A 26156-nucleotide genomic window follows, 5' to 3' on the forward strand; every position below is an offset into this window, starting at 1 on the left:
TATGCCCAATCTGTAAACTTTTAGGATGTTATTCCCAATAATCCAGAGATGTTGTACCAGCTAAAATAAGCACTGTGTGCCACTTGCTTAACCCAGGACAGGGGACAGACCCATGTCTCAGGCAGTCAGAGTTGGATGTAACATTCTAGCTAATATAAATTAGCATCTCTGAAGCTTAATGTGGAATGGCCTGTGACCATCTGTCAACAACAAAGAAACCAACCCCCACACTGCAGAGAATCAAGGCCTGGCACAGAGCTGCACACGCTGACCCCTCACCCTCTCCAAGTCACTCACTTCTCAGAGGCAACCTTAAAGGCACATGGGTGCTGCACACTCCACTCAGTCAATGTGGAGGATTGTTTAATGCTTACATCATAAACCTAAAAACCCTTTAAGGAATTTGAAATTCTTCAAATAAACCAAAACTGTGTTGAATAATAATAAGTCCCTCTGGTCACTGCAGCATGCACACAAAGAGATGGCAAATCATTTAATCCAATACAAAATGAGTAGTCAGCCTCCATTAAAGACACAATCCATAAATGTGCTGGTAATTTTGCATGCCAGTACACCCATTTAAAAACTCTCAGTTCCCTCTCCTACAACAGAAGACTTTAAAGGTCGTACACAGCAGACAATCCAATCCAAATCTCTCAGCGTTATTTTTTTTATTTTACTTGAAAGTGAATCCTATTTTGATTCTAGTTGTTTTAGTAGTTGTAGTTGTTTTGGTTTTCTTGAGATCTAGTAATGTGTATATACAATTTTGTCTGTCTAATGCAGATTTAAGATTAATTTAAAACATTGGAGAAAATATAAAACAAAACAAAACAAAACAAAACAAGAAGTGTCATTTTGTACAGGCCAAGAGGGGACAAAGTGTGGACTGACTTTCCTTTTTTAGAATTTAAAGTTAAAGTACAGCCAAAAGTACAGCCAAAAACCTATAGAATTTGGAAATAAGTTCATCTCAAGCAGTTGAACAGAGGGTTTCAGAGGTTAATCATTCCTCTAACTGACTTATCCTGTAACTGAGACAAACTGATTGCTCACAAAACCTCCCATATTATAAATACCATTAAGATTGCTCTAGTCATTTATATCATGATGGGTTGTCAATGTGTTTTCAACACAAAGGTAAAAAGGAGCACACTCTTAAACAGCAACTCAAAAACTTATTCAGGTGCACGATTCAAAAAGCAATGTCTAAAAAACTAAAATGATATTTCTATCTCCAATTTCCTAAAAAAATAAATAATTTTATTATTACATTTTTGTAAGATTATTTTCTTTGAACAATAATGCATCTAACTTCTTTTTTTCCTATTCTTTGTCATTTATCCATGTTGAAATGGGAATGTCACTCTATACCATATATCTAAGATGGAACTTGTGTCATTATATACCAGCCAACAGTGGACTCATGTCACTTTATACAACTCAAGTGTGGACCTCTTTTCTGTAATGTGGAGCGACAAATAAAATGGATTCCTATAGTTCGCACACATACATTGGATTGCAACCATAACAATAAATGCCAAATTCAGCTGATTCCTGTGAATTCTGGGAGACCCTGCAATTTTGTCAAATCACTGCAACTATACAGAATTCTTAACTATTTAAACGGTTAAAAATCTGATTTTCACTGTACGTCTGCCCACAACTAATCCACTCAGTTCCTCAGTTGCCCTCTAAGTATTTCTGACTGGCTCTGATGTTTTTACAAAGAAGACTTTGGACCAGCAAAGCTATTTTAAATTATTTGCTTCATTTTATGCAAATATTGGCTCTGAAAAGGCATCATTCAATGATGATGAAACTTTATTCCTTTTATTAAAAAATAATAACATTTTTTGTTTTAATATTCTTTTCCCAATAGAAAAAAAAACTTTTAAATCCTCAAAAATAAAACCTAAAACTTGCATGGCATTTTTTTGCTTGTAAAAACTTCGTTAAATGGAAGTTTTGAGTATCCATCCATATTCTCAAGTGATGCTAGCCACGCAAGATGTATGCAGATGTGCCTGGTGCTGTCTGGCTGTCTACTGACGTATAATAACAATGCCGCTGGCTCTGTCCGGCTATGTTCTCATCTCACATCATCCTGCCATGATCCAGATTGATGCAGGTATGCCAAAAAGCACTGACAGAGGGAATGTATTTGAAAAGTTAACAATGAGAATGGACTGGGGTAGCCCTTTTTAAACACAGTGTCAAGCTATAAAATGGTAAAGGACGTCCACAACGGCTGAGCCTTTATATTCAGTTACAAAAATACATACTTACAGATCCTTTTAGAAGCAAAAAAAATTACATGATTTAGTTTAGATATATTTACAAGTAACTTGTCATTATGTACCAGCCAACTGTGGACCCCTGTTGCTTTATACTACACAAGTGTGGACCTCTTTTGCCTGTAGGTAGATCAGCAAATAAAATGCATTCCTGTGATTATAGAGAAACAAAACATATGTACATTGTAAGATTGGACGGAAATCTAGTGCTTCTAGTGCATCTAAAAACTCAAAGGGAGTTTTGGAGGATTGAGCTAATCTCAAGGTTAAGTTAAATTCTGATAATAAACTAATTTAAGCACTTCATTAAAATTAGTAAAGATCTTGCTGGTATTTTCTCTCCACATTTTCTTCCTACCATTATTATTATTATTATTATTATTATTGTTGTTGTTGTTGTTGTTGTTATTGTTATTTCTCCTTTCTTTAGATTTTTAAAATATTTCCTTGCCCTCTGGGGAAGCCGTATTATTGTAAAACAGTGTCAAGCTAGATGGTTAAGCCATCCACTAAAAACTGAGCCTTTATAGTTTGTTATAAAATATTAGTTATAATTATAATAATCACAGTCATTGTAATCATAGTTGAGGAATATTTTTTGAATTATTTAGGTGAGATTCTTTTTGTGTAAGTCTTATCTATCTCATTTTATTTATTCTTTACATGGTGGAGTGTGAACGTAACTCCATGCTATCCAAGAGGAACTAATTGTCATTATGTACCAGCCAACAGTGGACTCATGTTGCATTATCCTATGTTTGGACATGTTTTCTATAATGTGCACCCACAAACAAATTACATTTCTATGAGTACAGACTGAGAGTGTATATTGAAGTATATTGAAAAACTGATTGACATTCAGTGCTCGTGGAAAACTGGTCAGGTCAGTATCGTCAGGGACTGAACAACTTTAAAGGTCTAGTCAAGGTCTGATGTTACATCATTTTACATAATTAAACCTAAGAAGAAAAAATCTTACTGCTGATCATTTTATGTAAAGGTTTATTCTGCTTGGATTATAGTTTTCTTGCTTTTTTTAAGGCTCTAAAATACTGATTTCTCTCCTGCCTTCTGGGTAGCCCTTTATTTTAATACAGTATAGAGCTTAAAACTTATGAAATCACCTAAAGCCAAGCCTTGAATTTTAATGCAAAGACTAATAACAAATCATGTTTCAGGAGACTGGTGTCTTTATTAACCCTATCATGCTATTTGTATCATATTTGATACATTACATTCTGTGGCCTTCATGTCACCCACATTAACATTACTAAAGCCTGTTTAACGGCCCATCTGCAGTCTGAAAGGCTGCTGGGGAGAGGAGTGTTAAAAGCGACGTGTGTGAATGGGTCGTTCAAATACCTGCTCCAACCAGGAGGGAGAGCTCTGAATATGGATATAAACACTCTCACACACTTTGGTCCCCTCTTGGCAAAATCTGAAAAATTTCACCAGAGGCCATAACACATGATTTTATGATGATTTAGAGCATGTCCAAGTGGGGACTTAAAAAATGTCCCCTGTTAGTTTTGCCGTTCCCTGTTGGTGACTGTGTAACGATGAGTATGTTCCCTGTTATATATATGCGCGAGTGCACACACACACACACACACACACACACACACACACACACACACACACACACACACACACACACACACACGAGTGAAAAAGTTAAAAAGGACAAAAGAGCTTTTTATGTGTTTCACTGGTCAGTTTGGCAAAAAGCCACCGAACAGTCGAACAGAAGAAACAGAGAGAAAGAGGAGCTTTGCTTTGTAGAGAGGCTTCTGGTCATTCATGCACAGACTCTCACACACAAACACATAATAAATCAATCTGATAATCGGAAATGTATTAAATAAAATCATGAGGTGCTAAAACCATCAACAGATCTCTGATATTAAACACTTTTCTATTTGGAAATATGCTCGGATTAACATCCTGTAGTCACTCAAGTGTAGCTAAACTCTTCAGACCCTTAATGGGGTTGATAATTAAAATTTGGTGACATGTTTAAATAATGTAAAGTAAAGCCTGAGAGATCCATCTACATTACTGATTTATTAGCTTATGACAGATATATTGATACTGGTTTTGATATTAGTACTGTTACTGTACAGAAAAACTAAGATTTGTTTGAGGTAATTTAGAAACAGTGTCGTCATTTTATGTTTTGTACACCAGAGAGCGCTATCAAGTTTATGTAACTGTGAAATGTCCTGCTCAGCAGGCTACATGGCTACATGCCCTGTCATGTAATATGTCACAGATATTCATGGTCCCCACATGATGACTCCTGTTAACTTTGATGATACCTTCAATCTTCATGTAGTGCCATCATCAGGTCAACTTTTACTAATACATTACTTTGATTTATGACCAGTTACATCCAAAGTTAACATTTCCCTTAGATGTACTGTTTTGTACATCTAAGGGGAATTTTAATTAGCAAAAGTTAGCATGCTAACAAGCTAAAATGAAATGGTTAACATTAGGTTTGCAAGTTGTAAGCACTTTGTTAATCGATTCATCTGTAAAATTAACAATCGATTAATCGCTATTTGAAATAAAAAAACATAAAACTTTGCTTATTTCAAACAGTAGCAAATGCAGTTTTTCCTCAAAGCTCACAGTAACATATTGCATAGACTATATTTTGACATAATTTCATAGCCCATAGATTAATCGATAAAAATTTTGTTTGATTCAATTTTTAATGACCGATTAATCGATTCTCAGTGTTTAATTGTTATCATCCCTAGTTAACATGGGAAACATTATAACTAACATTAGCATGTTAGCATTGTCCTTGTGAGAATGTTAGCATTTAGCTCAAAACACAGCTGCATCAGTACAGCAGGGAAACAAAACTTGCTAACTCTATTGAAAAAATGACAGGATTTCAGGGCTTCGTTAATAAACAAACATAAATAAATAACAAAACATAACTAATTAAATTTCTTAAATAATAAGCGTAGAATTCTATTAAGGTGGTTCGGGGGATCCTCCTCTGATGCTTTTGCTGGTTCATTTTATTATAAACAAGCTTCATTTTGATACTTTTTTATGTACTTTGGCACTCAAAGTCCAAAACTAAATTCCCAGTGTGAATAATTTTATTTGTATTGTGAATTTGAAAATGGTCGTAAGTTGAGTATCAATATAGTCTCACAGAGCTGCTAGCATTATTTGACATTAAGGCAAATAAAGCTTTGTCAGCACATCCTTTGGCAAGAGACTGAACCTTGATTGTTCCCTATGGCTGTTTAAATGCATATTAATATTTACTGTATATAAGTAGCAGGTGGCAGCTGCTACAGTAGCCTCGTGTGTGTAGGTATATTTCTGTAAAATATCAGCATTTACTTTGTGAAAACTTTAGTATCTGCTAATTTCAAGACTTCTGTCTTCCAAGGCCTCACAACACTGTAATGAGCTTAATTTAAAATTCTGCTTTATTCTTTATAATTAGTTATCCTGCTATTATTTTAAAGTCAAGGTAAAGGTAAATACGCATAAAACAATGTTAAAGACAAGATGCAGCTAGTAAAAATGCTCTATTGGATTTGTGCACTTAATTCAAATGCAATGAAATATAACTTCCACAACACAGATTCTGTTTGTCATATATACAGTTTTTGTATATATGATTATTATGTTCATGCAGTGTGGAAATCATTATTGTCTGATTTTAAAGCCATAACATAAGAATTTCATGGGAGACATTGTGGTTCATGTGGTGAAAGACAACAGGTGTGTGTCTGTGGAGACAGAAACTGGTGCATTCTCTGTTTTGCCTGGAAGCGCTGCTGCGCCTTCAGGCTGTTGTTGTTGTGTTTGAGGTGACGAAGGTGTTTTCCCTCAGACTGCCTGTTTGCCTGACGGGTGTGAAGATGCGCTTTAACCTGAAAAGTCATTGCCAAAACTAATAAAACTCAAACTTTCATACTGAGGGGCATAGCCTGTCAGTGAGGGGAGTAAACATTGCATTTTTATACTTTTACTACATTTTATCCACCTCGATCAAAGCAACACATCCTGAAGTGCAAACAGAGCACAGATGCAGGCTGTGGCGGTTGTTAAAGATGCCCTGTGGAGTTTTATTGTAAAACGTTACGTTTACTTTCAGTGTTTCCCACCAAAATACATTATGTACAACAAGTTGAATGTATTTCCATCCTCTTCCAAACATTTTCAAAGCTACTTCTGACTATTGTTGTCCCTGCATAACTATTGTTGTCCCTCCATAGAACTGCACGATTAATTTCAATATTACAAAATATAGATATTATAAAAACTGCAATATGGCCAAGAGACATATCAAAATGGCATGGAGCTGCAAATTTTCTGATAAAGATATAATGTTTTAGAATTTACCATTGTAAATGTGGTGCTACAGAGATTCCCCAGCCTACAAATGACATTGCAGATGTATAAGGGAAGATGCTTGTTTGGTACAGACCCGAGAAAGAATCACATCATTTTTATATTGAAAAAGAAAGGGAAAATTGCCATCCCCACTGAAATCGTGACTCATATCGCAATCACATTAACTGTCAAAATAAACACAATATGATCTTCTATTTTTTTCTTCTTTTTTGCATGTCTACTAGCCCGACTATTGGCATCAAAATATACTTCAAGTACCAAAAGTAAAAGTACTCATTATTTCAGAATATTATGTATTATATCATTGGATAAAAACTACCACTATTAGTGCATTTACATGTTAGCATTGCTTTGTTGCAGCAGGTATTGTTACAACTTTATATTCAGCTGTAAAACCTAATATATTACATAATAATCATAATGTATATGTTGATTGTATTTGGTATTGATAATTTAATATTTGCCTCTGTAGTGGAGTAGACATTAGGGGTGGGAATCACAGAGGTCCCTTTCTACAATATTATCACAACACAATGATATTGTTATTTTAGACATGTTGTGATATGCTGACTACTGTGATTTATTACCTTTATCAACTGCTGATTATGTCCTAAAAAGAAAACTTTGTCAACATCTGTTTCAAGATACAGTTTTCAGTCTGTTCATCTTAACTTTAATCATTTCTATTGCGGCTAATTGCATCTAGTGGCCTGTAAAATAAATTGATTTTTTTTATTACAGTAGGCCACCAAAAGTTTAATTTGTATATGTAGAATTAATGTATATAATAAAAAGAATCGATACTTGAATTGTTACAATATTGCCCTGCAAAAATATCGCAATACTATACTGTATCAATTATTTCCCCCACCCTAGAGGTATAAAGTAGCATGACATGGAAATACTGAAAGTAATTACAAATCTGAAGTGAAGTACAGTGCTGTATATACACTGAGATACTTTCCACTACTGCTACTACTTATTGTACAGTGTGTATGTGAGCATAATGCATGACAGTGGTATCATAATACAGCGTGAAGTCAGTAGCCAGTACATTTTATTTATTTTTTTTTTTAAACGTTTGTCAGCATTGTTGCATTGGACTTACAATAATTTAACTATATATACTACTATTTAAATATCACAAATCTGATCAGCATCTATTCAAATATTAAAGAAATGTGCATTTTTTGTTCATTCTAACTGGAAACGAGAAGGAAAAGGAAATAAAACGTCTGTTGTCTTGAAATTTAAACACTCCAAAAGTGAAGCTGATTAAAGGAAGAAAGAAAAAAATCAAAGGAGTTTAGCTCTGGCAGGGAAAAATTATCCCAAAAAAAAAGCTATTTTAACATTAGATCCAGTGACTTTTGTTTGAAACTTAGGGGATGAAAGGAAACACAATCGCCCAAAGTCACACAGACAAAGGAATTATACATACGAAGACTAAACCTGATTCTGCGTACTGGGTGAAGTACAAAGAAACATGCTGTCGGATTCAAAGACCCAAAGTGCTGCAGTACTTTCAAAAACCACATCTTTGTTCTGCTGTAATTCAGTCATTAAATCCACTTGTTAATTGATTAATTCTGGATCAATAATCAGTTTATCTGCATCAGCATTGTCTTCAGAAATTAATGAGACAGTTTATATTAAAGTTGTGTTTGTAAACTTATAGAAAATGTGGTTTTATGTTATATTGAAGCAGATTTTTGCTCTGGTACTCAGTGCTCAGTGGGTGTGGTATTAGACAATGAGATTATATGCAGTACTGTGGGGAGAATTATGGTATGTTGAGGGCTCAACACCCACTGAATACGCTGTAGACCGAAGCTGTGTTTGACTCCGCTGGCTAATTAGTGCGATTACTGCACAGCTGGATTGGCCAGACGTTTTACTGAGTTTTGTCAAAAGGATCACTCACTCGATGAGGGCTTCATTCCGACAACTTCTGCTTCAGCAGAGTCTCTCTATTTTAGGACTGCAGGGCTCTGTCTGGGGAGTAGCCGTCTAAATTAAGAGAGTGGGAAAACTGAAGCAACCTTTTACGAAACCTGTTCCTCTTTTCTGTTGTGTGTAATTCTGTTAAAGATAAAAGCTTTGTGAGTGCAGCCTGGAGCTTTTTGCTTTCCAAAATCATAAGAATTAGATAGATCAGCTGTTTGAAATAACATTTTAATTGATGCTTTGACTCTGAAGTGGTTTAATTTGTAATATTTATCTTTCTCTGAAATAAAAAAACGAATTGCTTAAAAGTAGGACTGCAATTAGCAATTATTTTCATTCGCCAGTTATTTTTTTGTTCAAAAATTCAGAAATTTGTGAAAAATGTTAATCACAATTTCCTTGAGGTCAAAGTAACATCTTCAAATTGCTTGTTTGTCTGACCAACAGTCTAAAACCTAAAGAACCTCTAAAGTCCCTTGAGTTCAGGTTTTTTTTTTTTCAATCTTGTGGGAACAACTTATCTATCCTGTAGATGTTGTTATCAAAAGATAATTATTTGTGTGCACAAGATAAATAAGTCATTTCCATATGATAAATTAGTTATTCAAACAGATAAATAACTTGTGCACACATAATTATTCTGTTCCCAAAAGATGAATAACGTGCGCTCAAGATAAATAAGTTGTTCCCACTAGATATACAAGTTGTGTTCACAAAATAAATAAGTTATGCACTCAAAATAATAATAAAATATACTATAAAATAATAATAATCTGTTCCCACAAAATAAATAAATTGTGTACTCATAATAAAAAATCTGTTCCCACAAAAAATAAGTCGTTCCCACAAGATAAAGAAGTTGTTCCCACAATCTAATGACTTTTTCAAATAAGATCAATAACTGAAGTAAGGTCGTCCCACATGATAAATAAATTGTTCCCACAAGATTAATAATTTGAACAAAATAAGTTGTTCCCTCAAATAATTATCTTGATTCCACAAGATAAATAAGTTGTTTCCACAAAATAATAACTAGTGTAACTGATTTAAAAAAAAGAAAAATCCCCTTTAGGGATTTTAGTGGCTCGGAAAAATTTCATAACTATCATAAATGACGCAAAAGCAGAAATCCTCACATTCTAGAGGCAGGAACCTGTGAATGCGTCCTTAAAATATGGCTGAAATAATGAACAGATTCTCGAAAAAGTTGTCAATATTTTCAAGATCAATCAACTAATTGTTGCAGGTCTATAGTGAAGATTTTCCTTTTGATCTCTGCCCCTTCAGTCATCCTCATATCAGCCTTTTATTCCATCTGCTTTCCCTTCATCTTCTTCGACCTTTTCTTCCTTTTCTTCTAATCTTCCTCCTCTCGTCTCTTTTGCTTGACCTCTCCCTCCTCGTCTGACCTCTCTCTACCCCTTTCTCTGTTATCACTCGCTGTTATTTCGCCTCTCTTCACCTCACCTTACCAATCCCCCCTTTGCTTTCCCCTCGCTATCTTCACATCTCTCACTGTCTCTGCTCATTCAACTGGCATCTCTCTCACCCTCTGCAGCAGCCCATCGGACCAGCACAGCTCCTCCAAACCCCCGCTGAGCTCCTCGGCCATGACATCACGCATCCTGCTGCGGCAGCAGCTGATGCGGGAGCAGCTTCAGGAGCAGGAGCGGCGGGAGCAGCAGAGACAACAGGCCTCCCAGTACCCACAAACCACTGCGGCCCAGACCCCTGCCATCAATGTCAGTGTCCCCGCCAGTCTACCGCCTGCCGCCCAGGTGCCAATGGAGGTGCTCAAGGTAAACAAATATGGATTTAGTTTGTGATATGAGGAGGAGAAGAAGGATATGTGGCAGCATTTGTGATTGGCAGGCTGTCAGAGTTATTACAGTATATGTATAAAGTTTCCACCTCTGGAATTAGCAGTTGCATGTGTCACGGTTGCAGTCTGGATGGTCCAGGCAGTGCTGTATTTATAGATTTTATTGACTCGTGTGGACAGTCAGGCAATCGAGGTTTTACTATGACTGTGTGTAAAAAAAACAGAGGAGTGAGTGAAGTGTGTTAAAATGCGTATATGGGGATTATCTTTCCTGAGAGAATTCCTCTTTAATGCATGCTGTGCTTCCAGCCATTTGGATTTAGCCATCTTTAATCCTATTTGCTCAGCTAGATTCACATCTTTTCAAGCTTTGATTCCCTGGCAGTCCGAGAGACAGGAGACTGTTGAGATTTTCTGTACGAGTAGAGATCGTTTTGTTTGAGGGATCATTTTAACAAGCAGTTAAAGTAAGTAAGTTTTCCTGTTTATCCTGTGCATGTGTTTTCAGGGAATTTGTAATCTGTTTGAAATAGCGATAGAAATTCGTTAGGCTGAGTTGTGTGGCGGTGAACATTTGTATCAGAATCTGCATTATTTCTATTTGGTGGTCACATCGATTGTTTTTTTCTAGCACATTTTCCTTCATTTTAGTGATTAACAGTCTAAAGAAAACTAAAAAGGTTTGTGATTGTGATGTGGAAAGATTAGGACAAAACAAAGATGACTTTTTAGGTGTTCCTGCCAAAAACACGTAATTAGTTGCTTCATTTCAGTTATTGTGTTTGTACTTTTCGGGAGATTTTAAATCATCGCAAAGGTGATGGAAATGTCTGTGGAATTTGACACGAGGACAGATTTATACCCGTATATTCTTGTGTGCTTTCCGTGAGTTTTTCATTTGCCATTTCTCGAAGAAAGACACAAATGACACTTTTGTTCTGCCATCAGTTTCCATGTGTGTATTTCAGCTCACTGATTTTTGAAATGCGGTGTGATTACAGACCCAAATCTTTTCTATTTTGAAATGAGACATTTAGGGAATATTCCTCTACTTGTGTGATCATGTGCATTTGACTTTCAAAGATGATTATTGTATCTACAATGTTAAGATATTTTGTTGCCAAATATCTTACTTTTATGCAACACTAACAATGTTCTAGTCACTTAATAATTGCTTCCATGTGGAGTAAGTTTTCTCTGACACTGCTGTCATAAACTGTTGCATTTCGAAGAATAATAGAGCTGCTATACTGGCTGTGTTAGCTGAAGATCATAAGAGCTTGTTCAGATGCTTCGAGCTTTATTTAAAGGATAGTTTCGTTTGTGTAACCTCAAATTAGGTGTAGTATAAAGGACTGATACACCGCAGGCTATTGAGTAATCTTTGTTGATCTAAATCCATCCACAACACAGTCACAGATTTCATGGTTACTTGCTCAGCCACACTTTCATCACCCTGGATGTGTGTGGCATGGGCCAGCAGCGAAGGACAAATACAGTATATCCATTGAAAACATGGCCCTCCTCATGCAGCATAAACATTACTTACTCTCCATAATCTGCAGCTCTTTGAGAGGTTTAGGGCACCCCCCGCCCCCCGAACCCTCGGCCTGTGTACAATACATCAAGTTAGAGTAATTTCTCTGCTTTGGCGAGAGCTTACAGACATTCTTCATTGACTGAAGCCCTCAAATGAAAAGGCCGTTCCAGCTTGGCGCTGTTGAGCTGGGTTAACCCACTCCCCTGTCTGTGGGTAGATTAGCAAGAGTCCACAAAAAGCTCAGGGGTACCAGGCAGAGCTGCTGGACCTCAAAAAGTGCAAACATTAAGCTCAGATGAGTTTATCTAAAGACTGATTGGACCCTTAATTAACCAAGTGACCCTTTGACCTTGTGGGGAATAAGTACGGGATCAGTTTAGGGATCAAGACAAAGGCGAGCACAGCCTTACCACACACCAAACGCTAATTCAGTGAAGAATGCTCATAATTAGCCCCCACTGCCTTCATTCCACGGCATATTTAAGAGGGAAAAAAACACTGCTTTGAAATTTATGTAGGATAACTTCCTAAAAGGGTTAAAAAATGATTTCTTTTTCAAAGGATTTATGGTGCCATGAAGAGAACAAAGTACTCTTCAACCCTGTACAAAATGTACGTTTCTCTTTGGATTATAAAGCCAGTGTAGCTCGTGACCATCAGAGAGTATACAATGATGCCACACAGATGTCTCATTTCGGTCGATTTGGGAGTTAATGCAGCAGGACATTCAAGAGAAATGCACTTTGCGTAGTCTTTAATCCCCCCCTCCGAAAAAAAAATGACTTTATACTTCATATCTGTGGAAAAATATTTAGTGTGCATTATGCAGTGCAGTTATTTCATGATATTAAATATACAGCATAACAATTAAGAAAGCAGTGTGTTAGAATTAGGGGGATTCTGTGGTATATTGAAGTGGGGACTGCAGATTGTAACCAGTTGAAATGTCTTGAATACTTAATATTGAAATAATTGAATACCTTCAATGTTCATTGTTCAGGAGGTTTTCATTTCCAGTCGAATTATCTGTACAAGTTTCTTCCTCTCCAAAATAAACAGACCCAATGTTTAAAACTAGTAAAATCACTGAATAAAGCAAGTTTACATCACAACACTAATAGGTGTTTTTTCTAACACTGTTTGTCTTACCACAGAGGGGACTCGAGCACCTCCTAATGTGTGCTCACCTTTTTTCTCTGATAACTTAAGATCAAGACATTCAGGAGGTTTTTGCTTGGAGCTGAATTATCTGCAGAGGTCTCTTCCTCTCAAAAACAAACGGACACAGGGATTTGAACCAGTAAAAAACTGAATAATGCAGTTTAATGTTACAAATCAGTGTTTATTCAATGCTGTTCGTCTTTGCGGAGACTATGTGCTTACCTTTTTTCTCTAATAAGTTAAGATAAAGACATGTAAATGGTTTTTACAGAGAGCTAGCTTTTACGCAGAGCTCTTTTCGTCTCCAAAACAAACTGACCTGGGGGTTTAAATTAGTAAAAACACTCAACAAAGCAGTTCCAAGTTAAAAAATCTGTATGTTTCCAACGCTGCTCATCCCAGAGGGCCTGCTAACTACTGTGACTGATGCAAAAACACGAACGTCCCTATGTAGAGCCAGTGTTTGTTTTGTCTGCTCAGGGCTACTGTAAAAACATAGCAGTGCAACATGGCGGTCTCCGTGGATGAGGATCAGCTTCCTATGTAAATATAAATGACTCATTCTATTGAAAACACAATGATTCTTATTTTCAGGTGATTACACACTAAAGATGATATACTTATTATAATATAATCCATTTCTGCCAACATATGCCCCTAGATCCTGCACAATGGATCTTCAGGTGCACTGCTGCCTTCATTATTTAATATATTTAGTAATTGAAGTTTATTATTATTATTGTTCTAATTATTACAGCTGTACATTTTTAGTGAATAAAACAGAAAACCATGTAGTCGAAAATCTATTTGCTAACCTTTTACTTCTAATTTAACATATCTATTAAGCATATATAAGGCTATAAAGTGCATATACAGTATAAACATATAAATTAAGGGCTCGAGGTTAATGTTCTGTTGGTAATTTGTCAGGTTTTTGCATAACAGCATGACACTACATGAGAGCTGGAGCAGCCCACAGGTTGCTGTGATGTAGCTGCTCGCATTAGCATCACAGTTGTTGTCTGCAGGTTCCACAAAGCACGTTAGCAGCTTAACTGTGAGACAAAGTGGCCTATTCTTCTCACCCGCATAGCAAACGGGGGCATTCTTGTTAATGTATCCTGGTAGGACCGTCATGGAATGCCCAAAGCATGCAAGTAAAAAAAAATACAGATCAGTGTTTGTCAGCTCTCACCCTGCGTCCTCTCCCAGTACAGCGGGACGCTTTGTGCGTGTTTCTGCAGAGTGTTTCTGACTCTTTGAGGGTTATGTTTTGCGATGCCCTCGGGGCTGTTGAAGGCTTAAAAACGAGCTGATAAACAACAAGCTGTCTTGTTTGCTGTGGTTGCAGATGCGTTGAGTTAGCAGTTGACGTCACATTTCCAAACTGTGTGTTTTGTAAATAGCACATTAAGTGAAGTTTGGGAAAGAGAAGTTCAAGTCCAGCTGGTGCAAAGATCCCTCTGTAATCTGTTGTTTTGCCCATTGGCTCTTACACAAGCTGGCAAAGTAAATCATTAATATTTGAGGTGTATCAAAGTTTATTCAGAATGTGTATAGATCTCAAACCAATGCTTACATATGCACCGTTTTTAGACAATTATGAGAAAGAGCCTGGAGAAGTCAAATCTGTATTAATGTGTCCATTTTGTAAACCCACCATGAAAAGGATCATTTTTCAGTCAGAACAGATACTTTCCCCCCCTTTAGACCATTTCATCCTAACAAAAGCTACAGTACGTATTGAAGACCCAAGATGTTCCCCCTTGAGGTCTGTGACCCCCTCAGGGTGCTCCAGTGAACTCAGAGCAGTAAGATCATCTCATTATGTGTGATAATTTAGGAAATCCCTTGGGACAAAAAACAAGTTAAAGAAACCACTAATGCTCATTTGAATGCAAAGAAAAAAAATACGACTTCAGCAGGTTAAGTAAATGTAAGAGGTTTACTTTACAGATTTAAGGGACACAATTAATGATTGTTTATATTTTGATAATTGATTGATCTGCTTATCATTTTCTTAATGACATAAGTAAGTGTTTGGATTATTTAGAGTCAGAAAATGGAGAAGAATGCAGTGCGTAAAGAACACTACGTGTTTTGTTCGACCAAGGGTCCAAAAGTCCTAAAGAAAAAAATAAGAAAAGAAAAGCAGCATATTCTCCCACTTTAGAAGCTGGAATCAGGAAATACAAATACTGAAACAGTTAATCGATTTAGGGCTGTAACCCACAATTTTCATCGATAATGAATCTGCTGCTTGTTTCCGTGACCAATCAATTAATTACTCAGCTTTTTAAAAAACTAGAAAAGTGTGAAAACACCCTTCATGATTTCCTAAAGCCTTGACTTTGGCTGATTATCAAAAGAGTTGCATATTATTTTTCTGTCAGTATCAATTGATTGGCTTTTAAATGTAAATATAATTTCCGCAATGAGGAAATCTTTAACTGACAAGACTTTGCAAACCGAGAGCCAACTTTTTCAGCTAGTAAAACTGGGATTTTTTTATTGGAGCAACTTTTACTTTGTCTTGTGAACATAATGCCCTTAATGACCTCAATGTTTCTATTCTTATTATATGTCTGTGTGCATGTGTGTGTGTGAGAGAGAGAGGGAGAGAGAGAGAGACAGTTGTATGGGGCTCCTACAGTAATCCTTTGTACAGTGTGATTGTTTCTAATTTTAGACAGTAACAGCTATCACTTTTGTGGATGTGTGAACTTGATGCAAAAGATGTGAACAGACAGATAGAGACAGAGCCAGTGGGTGTCTGTAACAAAAATCTTGTTTTCCTTGAATGCACAGACTGTAGCAGTGGTTTTCAACCTGGTGGCCTGAACCCCCCAAGGGGTCATAGGATAAATCTGAGGGGCTGTGAGATGATTAACAGGATTGGAAAGTAGAAAAAAAAATTCTGCCAAATGAGTTTCCCATACTCTTAATCTAATTTCTCTTACTTTTCCTAATCGTTGCGGGTTTAGTAAAATAAATATGATTGTTATAATGATGCTGACGTTGTATACTGATTATGTTGATGATTATAAAAGACAAAAAAAGCCCACATTTAACTGAGAAGCATATATTTGATGGAAAGCATAACTGCCAAACTCCAAATCAGGCGTTTTGAAAATTAAATGGACACCTGTACACAACTCCTCTGTAACCACAGTGAAGAGGAAGAGTTTTACTGATAGTGTCTACATGTAACTGAAGTAGATGTGTCTGCCATTGTGTATAAGCGCATGTATAGTGGTGGTACAGTGAAAAAGTATTGAGATTTTCCCTGATCGTCCTGTTTTTACTTTTCAAAGTTTACCAAACTGCCATGTGAGTGTCTGGTTAAACATATGGGTGATTGTACATTAGAATGAGGTAACTCAGGTGCCTGTGTCGATGTGAAGCATAAATTTGTAATGCAGTGTATTATTTCTGTTGTTTGCTGCTATATTATTACATTTGACTGAATTTAAAAAGAAAGGTTAAGTGTAAAATAATATTAAATAAATAAATATTAGCCTGTTGTAGTCCCACAAGTCTTCTTTCAATACCTGGGGTTGTATGTATGACATTGATACGTATGATATTTTCAGAGCCTGGACTCTGGCTGCATGGATTTACTACTGGCATCCACAGAAAACTGACCAGTATTTGAGAAAATTGCAAAATTGCTCTCTGCAGATAAGTAACCGAGATTGAAAATAATTATTAGATCATGAGAAAATTAATAAAGTTACTATTTTAGTCAATTAATTGTTATAAATTTTTTTTTAAATCCAAATTTCAATGCATTCACTTCTTTCTGCCTCTCAAATAAAAATATTTGCTGCTTTTATTTTGTCTTCTTTGACCTAAATCTTAATCTCTTCGGGGTTTGGACTGAACAAGTAATTTTAACATGTTAACTTTTACTGTTTTCTGGCATTCTATGGACAAGCAATTGACCTAACAACAGAAAAAATAATCAACAGATTAACCAAAATAATCAGTAGACTGGAAAACACAGACTATTAATAGAGAAACAAAAACTACAAGAGGACAAAGATATAATAAAATAATATGTTGAGATTTACTAAACTCAGTATTATCACAATTGTACCAGGTTAAACTCAACCTATATTCAGTCACAGTTTAGCTGATAAATGGAACAGCTCACTCGTCCTCACGGTTTGTTTAGCCGTCATTTACGCATGTTAGTGCAAATAACTGGATTGCTCACTTATGGCTTAAGTATTATCCATCTGGATTAGGTGCAAATACCCTGCAGCCCACGTTTGGTCAGTCTACTTTCAGGATCAACGTCACTGTGGCCCATAATGTATAAAACATATCATTTGCAATAAATTGCTGGATTTGCAGAGGTTGGTTGATTTTTTGTTGATGGTCTAATTACAGTGAAAATTATCTTTGAGATACTATTATTTGTAATGATAATAGTAAAAGTAAAGGACTGTAGTATTGAGGACTGTAGTTACCAACATTAATGAGTCTCATTGTTTTGCACTTTAGCCCAAAGCATAACATGGTTCTAATGAGTAATTGACGTGCTGTTAATGTCCCCCGTCAGTGCTGTCAGTTTTACAGCCCTGTAATGACATCATACCTGAATGATTGATGTACCCCTCACATGAGTATCCCCCTGCAGAACAATGATAATGTCTCTGAGCATTCAGTAGAGACTCTGAAAGGGTCTCTGTTCTGGTCAGAAGTGGAAAATTGTAAAGACAGAAAAGACAGTCAGGTCAGGTAACCTACTGTTAATATTTCAGGGTTTCCTACATATTCATATATTTGTGGTGTCTGGCAACAATTAAATCGTCTCCCAAGACATACTGATTTTATATTTTTGGAGCTGGACCATTTAATTGGAGCGGTATTGGAATATATACACCGTTCAGTTATTGGTGGCACCGGGAGCGCAGAGCATAATCTGGGTATAGAAAGGGCAGTAGAAGGCAGAGTACAGTGGAGATGAAACTTAAAGTTTAATTGTCCAGTAGTGCTGTACTGGACTTAAAATGATGCCAGTTGAATCAGCTTTTGCTGTTCAATATGAATATTGACGATTTGTTTTGTTTTCCATACAAACTTATGTCTGAACGGGCACACCAGGATGTTCAGTATGATAGCGCCATTAATGTAACACAGTAAACAAGCTCACGGTGCTAAAAACGGGTCGCACATGTGCAACAAAATTTTTTGCCAACATTAGATATCAAACAAAAGCCAGAGACTCAAGAGACGTCAAGTTCACCACTATTAAGCAGAATATCTATCCTCTCTCCTCCTCTGTGCCGCTGCCTGCATGTCTGCAGCGCCCATTACCAAAGAGTAGCATGACAGTAGAGGACTCACTCTGCAGCAAAATCTGGGGACCAAATCTTTACAGCACACTGCCTGACTAGCTAAAAAAACAACAACAACAAAAAGACTACTCGACTTAAAGCAATCTCAGTCAACTGAGGTTTCTCCGGCTGATTATTCAAAACTCCAACTTTCGAGGGGCAACCCTATTGCGCTTGCTCTAAAACTTAACCTCTACAGAAGCTCCCCCATTCATTCATCGACATTATCAGCTCTGAATGGATCGACAGATCAATCATCCATGACTCAAACTACTGAAACTGCTGCAGAGAGAAAAAAGAAATCATGTTCATGGTCCCGCAAAAACATCTTTAAAGAGGGGGCAAAGAATAATTTAAAAAGGGAAACACATACAAGGAACAGTGCCAGGGAGAAACCACCCCATAAGAGGTTTGGGCTAAGCCCCCAATGTCCTAGAAACACCCCTGTGTAGACCTGATTTTTGCAAGGCTGCTGTGACTGGATATGCCTGAGCAGTCAGTTTCCACAGATATTGAGCATCCATGCTCAGCAATAGATCGTGTCAATGCATTTCTTTCTTTTGCTTAGGCTCCACGTGTTATAACAACCATTCATCTCAGCTCTTGGGTGCAGTGTGCAGACTGCAGGGTTTTTTCACAGAAACAGAGGAAATGTCAGCAGTAGCTTAGCGTTTGTCTAGAGCCTGTGACCTCCACAGCTCTGTTAATGAAGCCAAATCCTCTGAGCTTAAGCAGAACAAATACATAAATGTGTAAAAATAAAGTAGCTGAGGGTGATATTTGTTGCTGCTTGATTAAAAATGTCATGTAGAGACACGTGGAGAGGCAGGCTGCACACACATGGATGTAAGAGAATTTATTCTTTGTGCTGTGTGGAACTGCGAATTTACGGCAAGCATCCACAGGGTTAAAAAAGTGGATGCAGCAAAGCAACAGCCTCGGGCAAGTTTCAGTAAAAGAGGTGGCCCTGCCAAACAAAGGCACTGACTGTTAGCAGCACATCCTGACATCAAGTGATAAATTCAGATTTTACATAAAACAACACAAATTTGAAAAAGCTCATTGTATTTCCCTGATGTGCATAACTAATTACTCTTCTTGGCCTTTAAAAGATGAGCAGGATGTGTTTGTCCTTAGCAGGCTCAGTCTTCGGCTGCAAGGAAGAGGGACCCAGCCAAAGCATTTCTTAGTTTAGACAGATGTTTTGTTTTTAAATTGGGCAGATCAGTTAACTGTAAATGATGCTTAAGCTACTTGGATACCAGCCTTATGAGGTATGTTCAAAATTAAAGTTATCGTTTATGGTGAAGAGTTGTTTTTTTAATCGTATATGGGGAAAAATGACAGTATGAGGCGTAATTCTTAAAGCCAATATTGTTGTGTGATTAACTATAACAGTGCTGATGTATGTCCATATTATGGATCTATATTTAATGATGATCTATCTACTGTGTCGTTATTTCACAAACTACAGAATCTGTCAAAAAAACTCTGGAAATATACAGACAGAAGGTTTAAATATAGACTCCAAATGTGAGCTGGAATGCAGCTGCAGTGCTCCATTTAAAATGAGTTACAGCCTGACAAACACCGTCTCTGAAGTTTGTTTACGTGCCCGCAGTAGCTTTTCCGGATCATTAATGCTGCGTGAGGATTAATGATCCACAGAAATAAAATTAATCCATAACCAGGGAGTGTAGAGATGGGTGTGCATGTAATTTTTGCTGCTTAAAATATGTGGACTATAAATGCAGAAAAGCAGAACGTAGTAGAAAAATATGTAGAAATATTTTCGTACTGGGAGACTTTGAGATAACAACACTTGACAGCATCTCAAATGAAAAATGCATAATGCATCGACGGATTTGAACTGCCAAGATTATTTTAATGTTTTAGAAAGCACTGTGCAATACTAGGGACAGGCTTTGAGGTATACACATCCCAACATCTATCCTGCCATTAATACATATTTTTCATCTCATTCATCCCACTTTACTTCTCTGCTCTCTTGCACTTTTTCCTTCTCAACCTCCACCAATAGGTCCAGACTCACCTGGAGAACCCAACCAAGTACCACATCCAGCGCTCTCAGCAGCAGCAGGTCAAGCGGTACCTGGGAAAGCTTGGCTCTCAGGTGTTGAGCTTGCCCTGCCACAACCAGTCCTCTGACCACGGGGGCATGCCGCCAGGGCCGGGCAACAGCGCCCCCAACAGCCCTATGGCCCTACTGACCCTGAACTCTAACTGCGAGAAAGAGGTGACTGCTTGAGACTTGTTGTCTCTTACTCAATAACACTCTGAATAAGCCTTTTTGTGATCTTATGAGACTTATCTGGATGACCTTCGCCTTTTATGTCATCTTGTTTTAGATGGATGATGTCATTGACGACATTATTAGTCTGGAGTCCAGTTACAGTGATGATATCCTCGGCCTGATGGACCCAGGACTTCAGATGGCTAACACGGTGTGTGTGTGTGTGTGTGTGTGTGTGTGTGTGTGTGTGTGTGTGTGTGTGTGTTCAACGAGCTGCAGCTAGTTGCTGTTATACTACCAGGAAAACCAATCATCTCTAGCTGTTTGTGGAAACGTGAAGAAATAGTTACACATTATTGAGATTACATCCTGGAGACTTCTCGGCACTTTAAGGCAGCCAGCCTCAGGGAAGTCACTGCATCCAGTCAAGAAAGAGCCCCACACATAGGCCCCTTTGACCTTCTGTGACCCTGAGTCCACATATGGGGACATTACATTTTGTGTTTGCTGGACCTGATACTTTATTCTGCTTAACATAGACCCGTTTTCTCATTTATGGACATTTTTTGTGCCATCTAGTGTTAGCAAAAGCAAAATACACAAATTAGTGTAAAAGCGCACTGCCTCTCTTGTATTGGGGTGTCAGATAGTAGCTCGGTTCTGCTATGTTCACATTTTAGAGAATGTAACTAATGTTTTCTGCATTAATGGTGTATTATTTCACACACATGCAACCCATCTGTCTGTCCCTGTGTGTGTAACAAGCAGAGTGTACAGGCATTTATGCAGGTGCATCTAAATAATGGAAGGAAAAAAACTGCACCATACTGACTTCAGAGTAGATTTTCGTTGGTCAATGGCACAATGCTTTCTGCTGCCTCAAAAAGCAATAGGCGAACAATACGCCTGACCTCCTCAATTAAAGTTCCAGACACCTATGGGTGCACAAATAGACACAAGTACATTTGCTATGTACACAACGGGGGCGCTGACAATGACAACTCGGTTATTCTGAAACTAGCAGTGACAGTAGCACTGTGCTGTGTGCCGCTTTGTGCTTGATGCAAGATAGGGTCCTTAAAGTAGAAAACTGTTCCAAGTTATTGTGCAAAAAACACATTACAAACAATGCAATGTTTTGTCAGTCTGTATGGATTTTCCTTGCTCCATGCTGTCCTTTTTTTCTATAGAAACAGGATGTCACACCTATTGGCCTTTCTGAAATGCTTCTCAACAGCTGGCTACAGTTTACATGAGGACACATTACATGTCACACACCACACACAAGATTTCCAAGTTTGGAGACTGGAGCAAGAAAAAAAAATCAGACAGAGTTGAGAATGTTGAACAAATGTTGCATTGTTTGTAATTTTGTTTTTGGAACAGCGATGTTTAGGCATGGAAATTAACCGTTTCCACTTTGTTACACACTGGTGACTCTATTGTGTTATACAAAAAAAACAACCAGTGTCCCCATATGAGGACGTTGTTTATTTCACTGACTACTTCCTGTTCAAAGACAATGCTTACTTTTCATACTTATCAGGTCCTAATAATCCAAAGTAATAAGAAGAAATTAAAAATGCCTCAAAACAATGCCTCGGGTTTCAGGAGATAAAACTATAAATTGTCATTTTTGCACATTGCTTTTTACACAGAGAAAACAAACAAGATATAACGTGTTTCTTAGTGAGTGTTAGAGGTGCTGGCATGTGATTTTTATTTATTTTTTTACTTTTGGACAGAGCAACTCTAGGCATTTTCCTTGTTAACCGTCCCTACACTAAACAAACCAGGTCTTTGCTGTTGCTAGATATTATAGACAAATAAGCTTAAGTTCCAAAAATTCTGACCCTTATTTTGCATTATATAACATCTGTTTAACTTTTCTCAATACATTTCTCAATACATGTTTGGTCATCATGCTCACCTTGTACTGCTGATTAGAAAAATGTCTTAACGTCTTTGCTGTGTCCTCTCAGATCCCAGTGAATGCTAACCTCATGGACATGTACGGAAATCAGGGTATGTCCCAGCAAGGTCTGCCCATCAGCAACTCCTGCCCTGCCAACCTGCCCAACATCAAAAGGGAATACTCTGGTAAGCAGGACAGGCAACACAGCAAGAGACACACACGCTCAAACATCTGGATTCTGTCATCAAGATATAACAAATGTTTTCAGAGCTGTCAGCTGTGAAAATAAACAGTAATATCTATTCAGCTTCTCCATTGTAAGGGAAACATCGGGGCTCTCATAATACATATGAAGCTTTAGCCTCTGTGGCTTTGTGCAGCTGATAATGTTATGTTTTATAAATAGTCAGATAATCCTCCTCTGTGTGGGGATGTTTGTGCTTGACTGACATGTTTTTCAATCTGTTTGTATCCATTCTGCACATTTTGATATTGAAAACATTATTTATCCCACAGTTTCACAATCCCCGGCCATCATGCATATGCTGGATAAATCTGGATCCTGCGGTAAATTTGACAACTATCAAAGGCCTGAAGGGTTCCCTGTTGGTACGTGTGTTTAATGAACCTCGAGAACATTTTTGATGCATGCAGGGCACTGTTAATTATATTGATCAGTTAATACATTTTCTCCAGAAGCTGAGGTAAGAGCGATGGCAAAAGAGAGGCAGAAGAAGGATAACCACAATCTGAGTGAGTTTTAATTGCACTTTAATTGATCTTAATTACATATACGACTCTATAAATATGACTTTAAACTACTTAGATGTGTTTATGGTTGACATACTGTCATTTTTTTTGTTACACTTTAAAAGAAAAATGAATTTTCAGATGGTGATTCATCAGCTCATTGTGGATTTTTGTTGTTTGTTTTTTATTCTGTAGTTGAGAGGAGACGACGGTTTAACATCAATGATCGAATCAAGGAATTGGGCACTTTAATTCCTAAATCCAATGACCCGTAAGTTACTTATTTTATTCACTCTCCATTTTTTAATAAGGTATTTCTTTGAAGAGAGCATTGATATATTTCACTTTTAGTTCAACTCCCCATCAGAAAGGGACGTCTGTATGGGAAATACTGAGTTTAAGACTTGGATTATATCACACGATTCGTGTGAGAGTTTGTCAACTAAACTTTTTAAACTGTTTTCGTTCATGGTGGAGGCATGTGAGAGAAAGTAAATGTAACGTAGGGAGAGTAACTGATATACAAATGGTCATTTAGGGGTGAAATATACCTTTAGGCTCACTAGCCTTTTCCTCTGCCCTTTGACCTTGCCTGTGGCTGGGAATATCCCAGCAGTCCCTTTTATTATGTCTATCCACACATGGTTGTTGTGCTAAACCCCAGCTGGGTACTCCACCCTCACATAAGACTACATACACACAAACTCAGAGACTGCCTTGAACAAACAGACCTGTCTCGACTAGTAATTATGATAGATAATTCAAATAAATGAGAAAACGTACAGCATATTTGCTTTTTAGCATTAGAAATATTTAATACTTACATTTATTGATAACTCTTAACCTGCATTCATCAATATAATTGCAAACAAAAACAGAAGGATTTGTCTACACACCACTTAAAACATAAAAACACCTCTCGGCATAATTTTGGGCTCTATAGTGCAGAATTTCCCTGTTTAGTCTATAAATATCGATATTGCTTTTGCAAAACTTTCATTGCGACCTTTAATTCTTCAGGGAGCTCGGGGTCATGCTTATGACTGCTTGTGATCTCAGTGACCCCCCTCTGTATACGTTTACGATGTAGCATTCAGTTCTGCTAAGAACTCAGACTTTTAACTGCTGGTCACCTCCGTGACCTCCAGAGCAGCTTTGCTCCTTGTTCCTGCTCATTAGTCTCTCTTGGACGGCGATATTCGCCAGCGTGATGAAAAAAATAGACACTGTAAATCTTTAGGAGAAACTTTTTGAAATAATGACTTAGTATCTCAAAATAATGAGAAACTTCAGGAAGTTGCTTGTCATTATTTTATGAAAGCTTATTCTGAGTTAAGTTAGTCCTCACTGAGATACTAAGTCCTTCCTTTGTTCTTATTTTAAGATAAGTCATTACTTTTTTATATGTTAGTCCTTATTTTGAGATACTTTCTCAATTTTTTAAGATGTCTTTTTTTTGGATAATTAGTCATTATTCTGAGATACTAATTCTTTGAGATATTATTTTTGAAATAATTAGTCTTTATCGTGACACACTAAGTCATTATTTTGAGAAATCAAACCATTACTTTGGGAAAGCTGCTTATTTTTTTGAGATGCTAACTCATTATTTTTAGATACTAAACTATGTTTAGGTTCTAATCCATTATTTTTGAGATACTTACTGTCATTATAATGACAAAAGGATTTTTTTTCCATTGCACTGGCAGAAATTAGTTACTATTGTACGGAGTAAAATGCTAAGTGGTCTGTAATAGCAGCCTGATTCTGATGAAACTCTATAATCAGATGCCTGTCTGACGTCAAACCTACAGGATCTAGCAGGCTGTATATAAAATATACAAATAACGTCTCCTCTGTGATTTTCAGGGACATGCGCTGGAACAAAGGCACCATCCTGAAGGCATCAGTAGATTACATCAGGAAACTACAGCGGGAACAGCAGAGGGCCAAGGAGCTGGAGAGTCGCCAGAAGAAGCTCGAACATGCCAATCGACATCTGATGTTGAGGATACAGGTAAACTTTTATGACATCTAATGTTCGGGAGGTAGAGTCACAGAGTTGTGGAATTGCATTCGTTTACATGATTCCTTTTTTTACTGTGTCAGGTGTAAACAGAAAGGATTGTCTGTGTGATGGATAGTGTCTCTGCTAATGTCACAAGAAAGTACTACACTTTGATGTAATAAGTAATGGCAATAGCCACACATTTGAGGAGGGAGAAAGCTTGTATCTACTAGACACGGACTGATTGATCACATTGTGAGTTTATGTCACAATGATTATTTAGAACAACAATATCAGGGGAGAAAAGAAAAACTTTTTCTCGGATGGTCAACGAAGAATCCTAAAACTGATCAAATTCTTGCTGAACAGAAGTCGTTCTTTTTAAAAAGGCAGCCCTTCCTGACGGGTAAATAAATTGAAAGTGAAACGTATCTATGCTTTCCTTTAAACCAGACTGTAATTTTACCTCACTGAACACAGTAACTGCTGTCTACTGCAAACTCGATCAGTTACATGTTTGTGTTTACTGTGTGACTTTCGTGTTTAAAAGGGTTAGTTCAAATTCACCTAGGTCAAAAAATAATAAACTAACTGATCGAGGCAGCAGTGGACCAGCAGCTCCTGTGTTCAGTGAAGTAAAATTACTGTTTCTTTAATGGAGTGTGGCTTTGAAGAGAGTTTAGATAAAGTTTGACTTTAAATTTAGTTCTCCATCAGAAAGGAAA

At 37.2% G+C, this 26156-nt stretch overlaps 1 protein-coding gene across 4 annotated transcripts in view; it reads left to right on the top strand.

The window, feature by feature from the left end:
- LOC121947210 (microphthalmia-associated transcription factor-like) overlaps window positions 1–26156 on the top strand; it is a 52329-nt gene that overhangs the window by 21076 nt on the left and 5097 nt on the right. For 3 of the 4 annotated variants that reach the window (XM_042492150.2, XM_042492152.2, XM_088081949.1), the window contains exons 2-9: window positions 10195–10435; window positions 20546–20761; window positions 20874–20969; window positions 22741–22858; window positions 23190–23282; window positions 23370–23426; window positions 23619–23694; window positions 25293–25440. In XM_042492150.2, the coding sequence (XP_042348084.2) occupies window positions 10195–10435; window positions 20546–20761; window positions 20874–20969; window positions 22741–22858; window positions 23190–23282; window positions 23370–23426; window positions 23619–23694; window positions 25293–25440 (1045 nt within the window). The remainder of the gene's footprint in view (window positions 1–10194; window positions 10436–20545; window positions 20762–20873; window positions 20970–22740; window positions 22859–23189; window positions 23283–23369; window positions 23427–23618; window positions 23695–25292; window positions 25441–26156) is intronic. The other variant, XM_042492151.2, reaches the window with a different exon arrangement.

This window comes from Plectropomus leopardus, chromosome 9 (genome assembly GCF_026936395.1).
Source record: "Plectropomus leopardus strain MGB_pleo_1.0 chromosome 9, ASM2693639v1, whole genome shotgun sequence".
In the NCBI taxonomy this organism is placed as follows: domain Eukaryota; kingdom Metazoa; phylum Chordata; class Actinopteri; order Perciformes; family Serranidae; genus Plectropomus; species Plectropomus leopardus.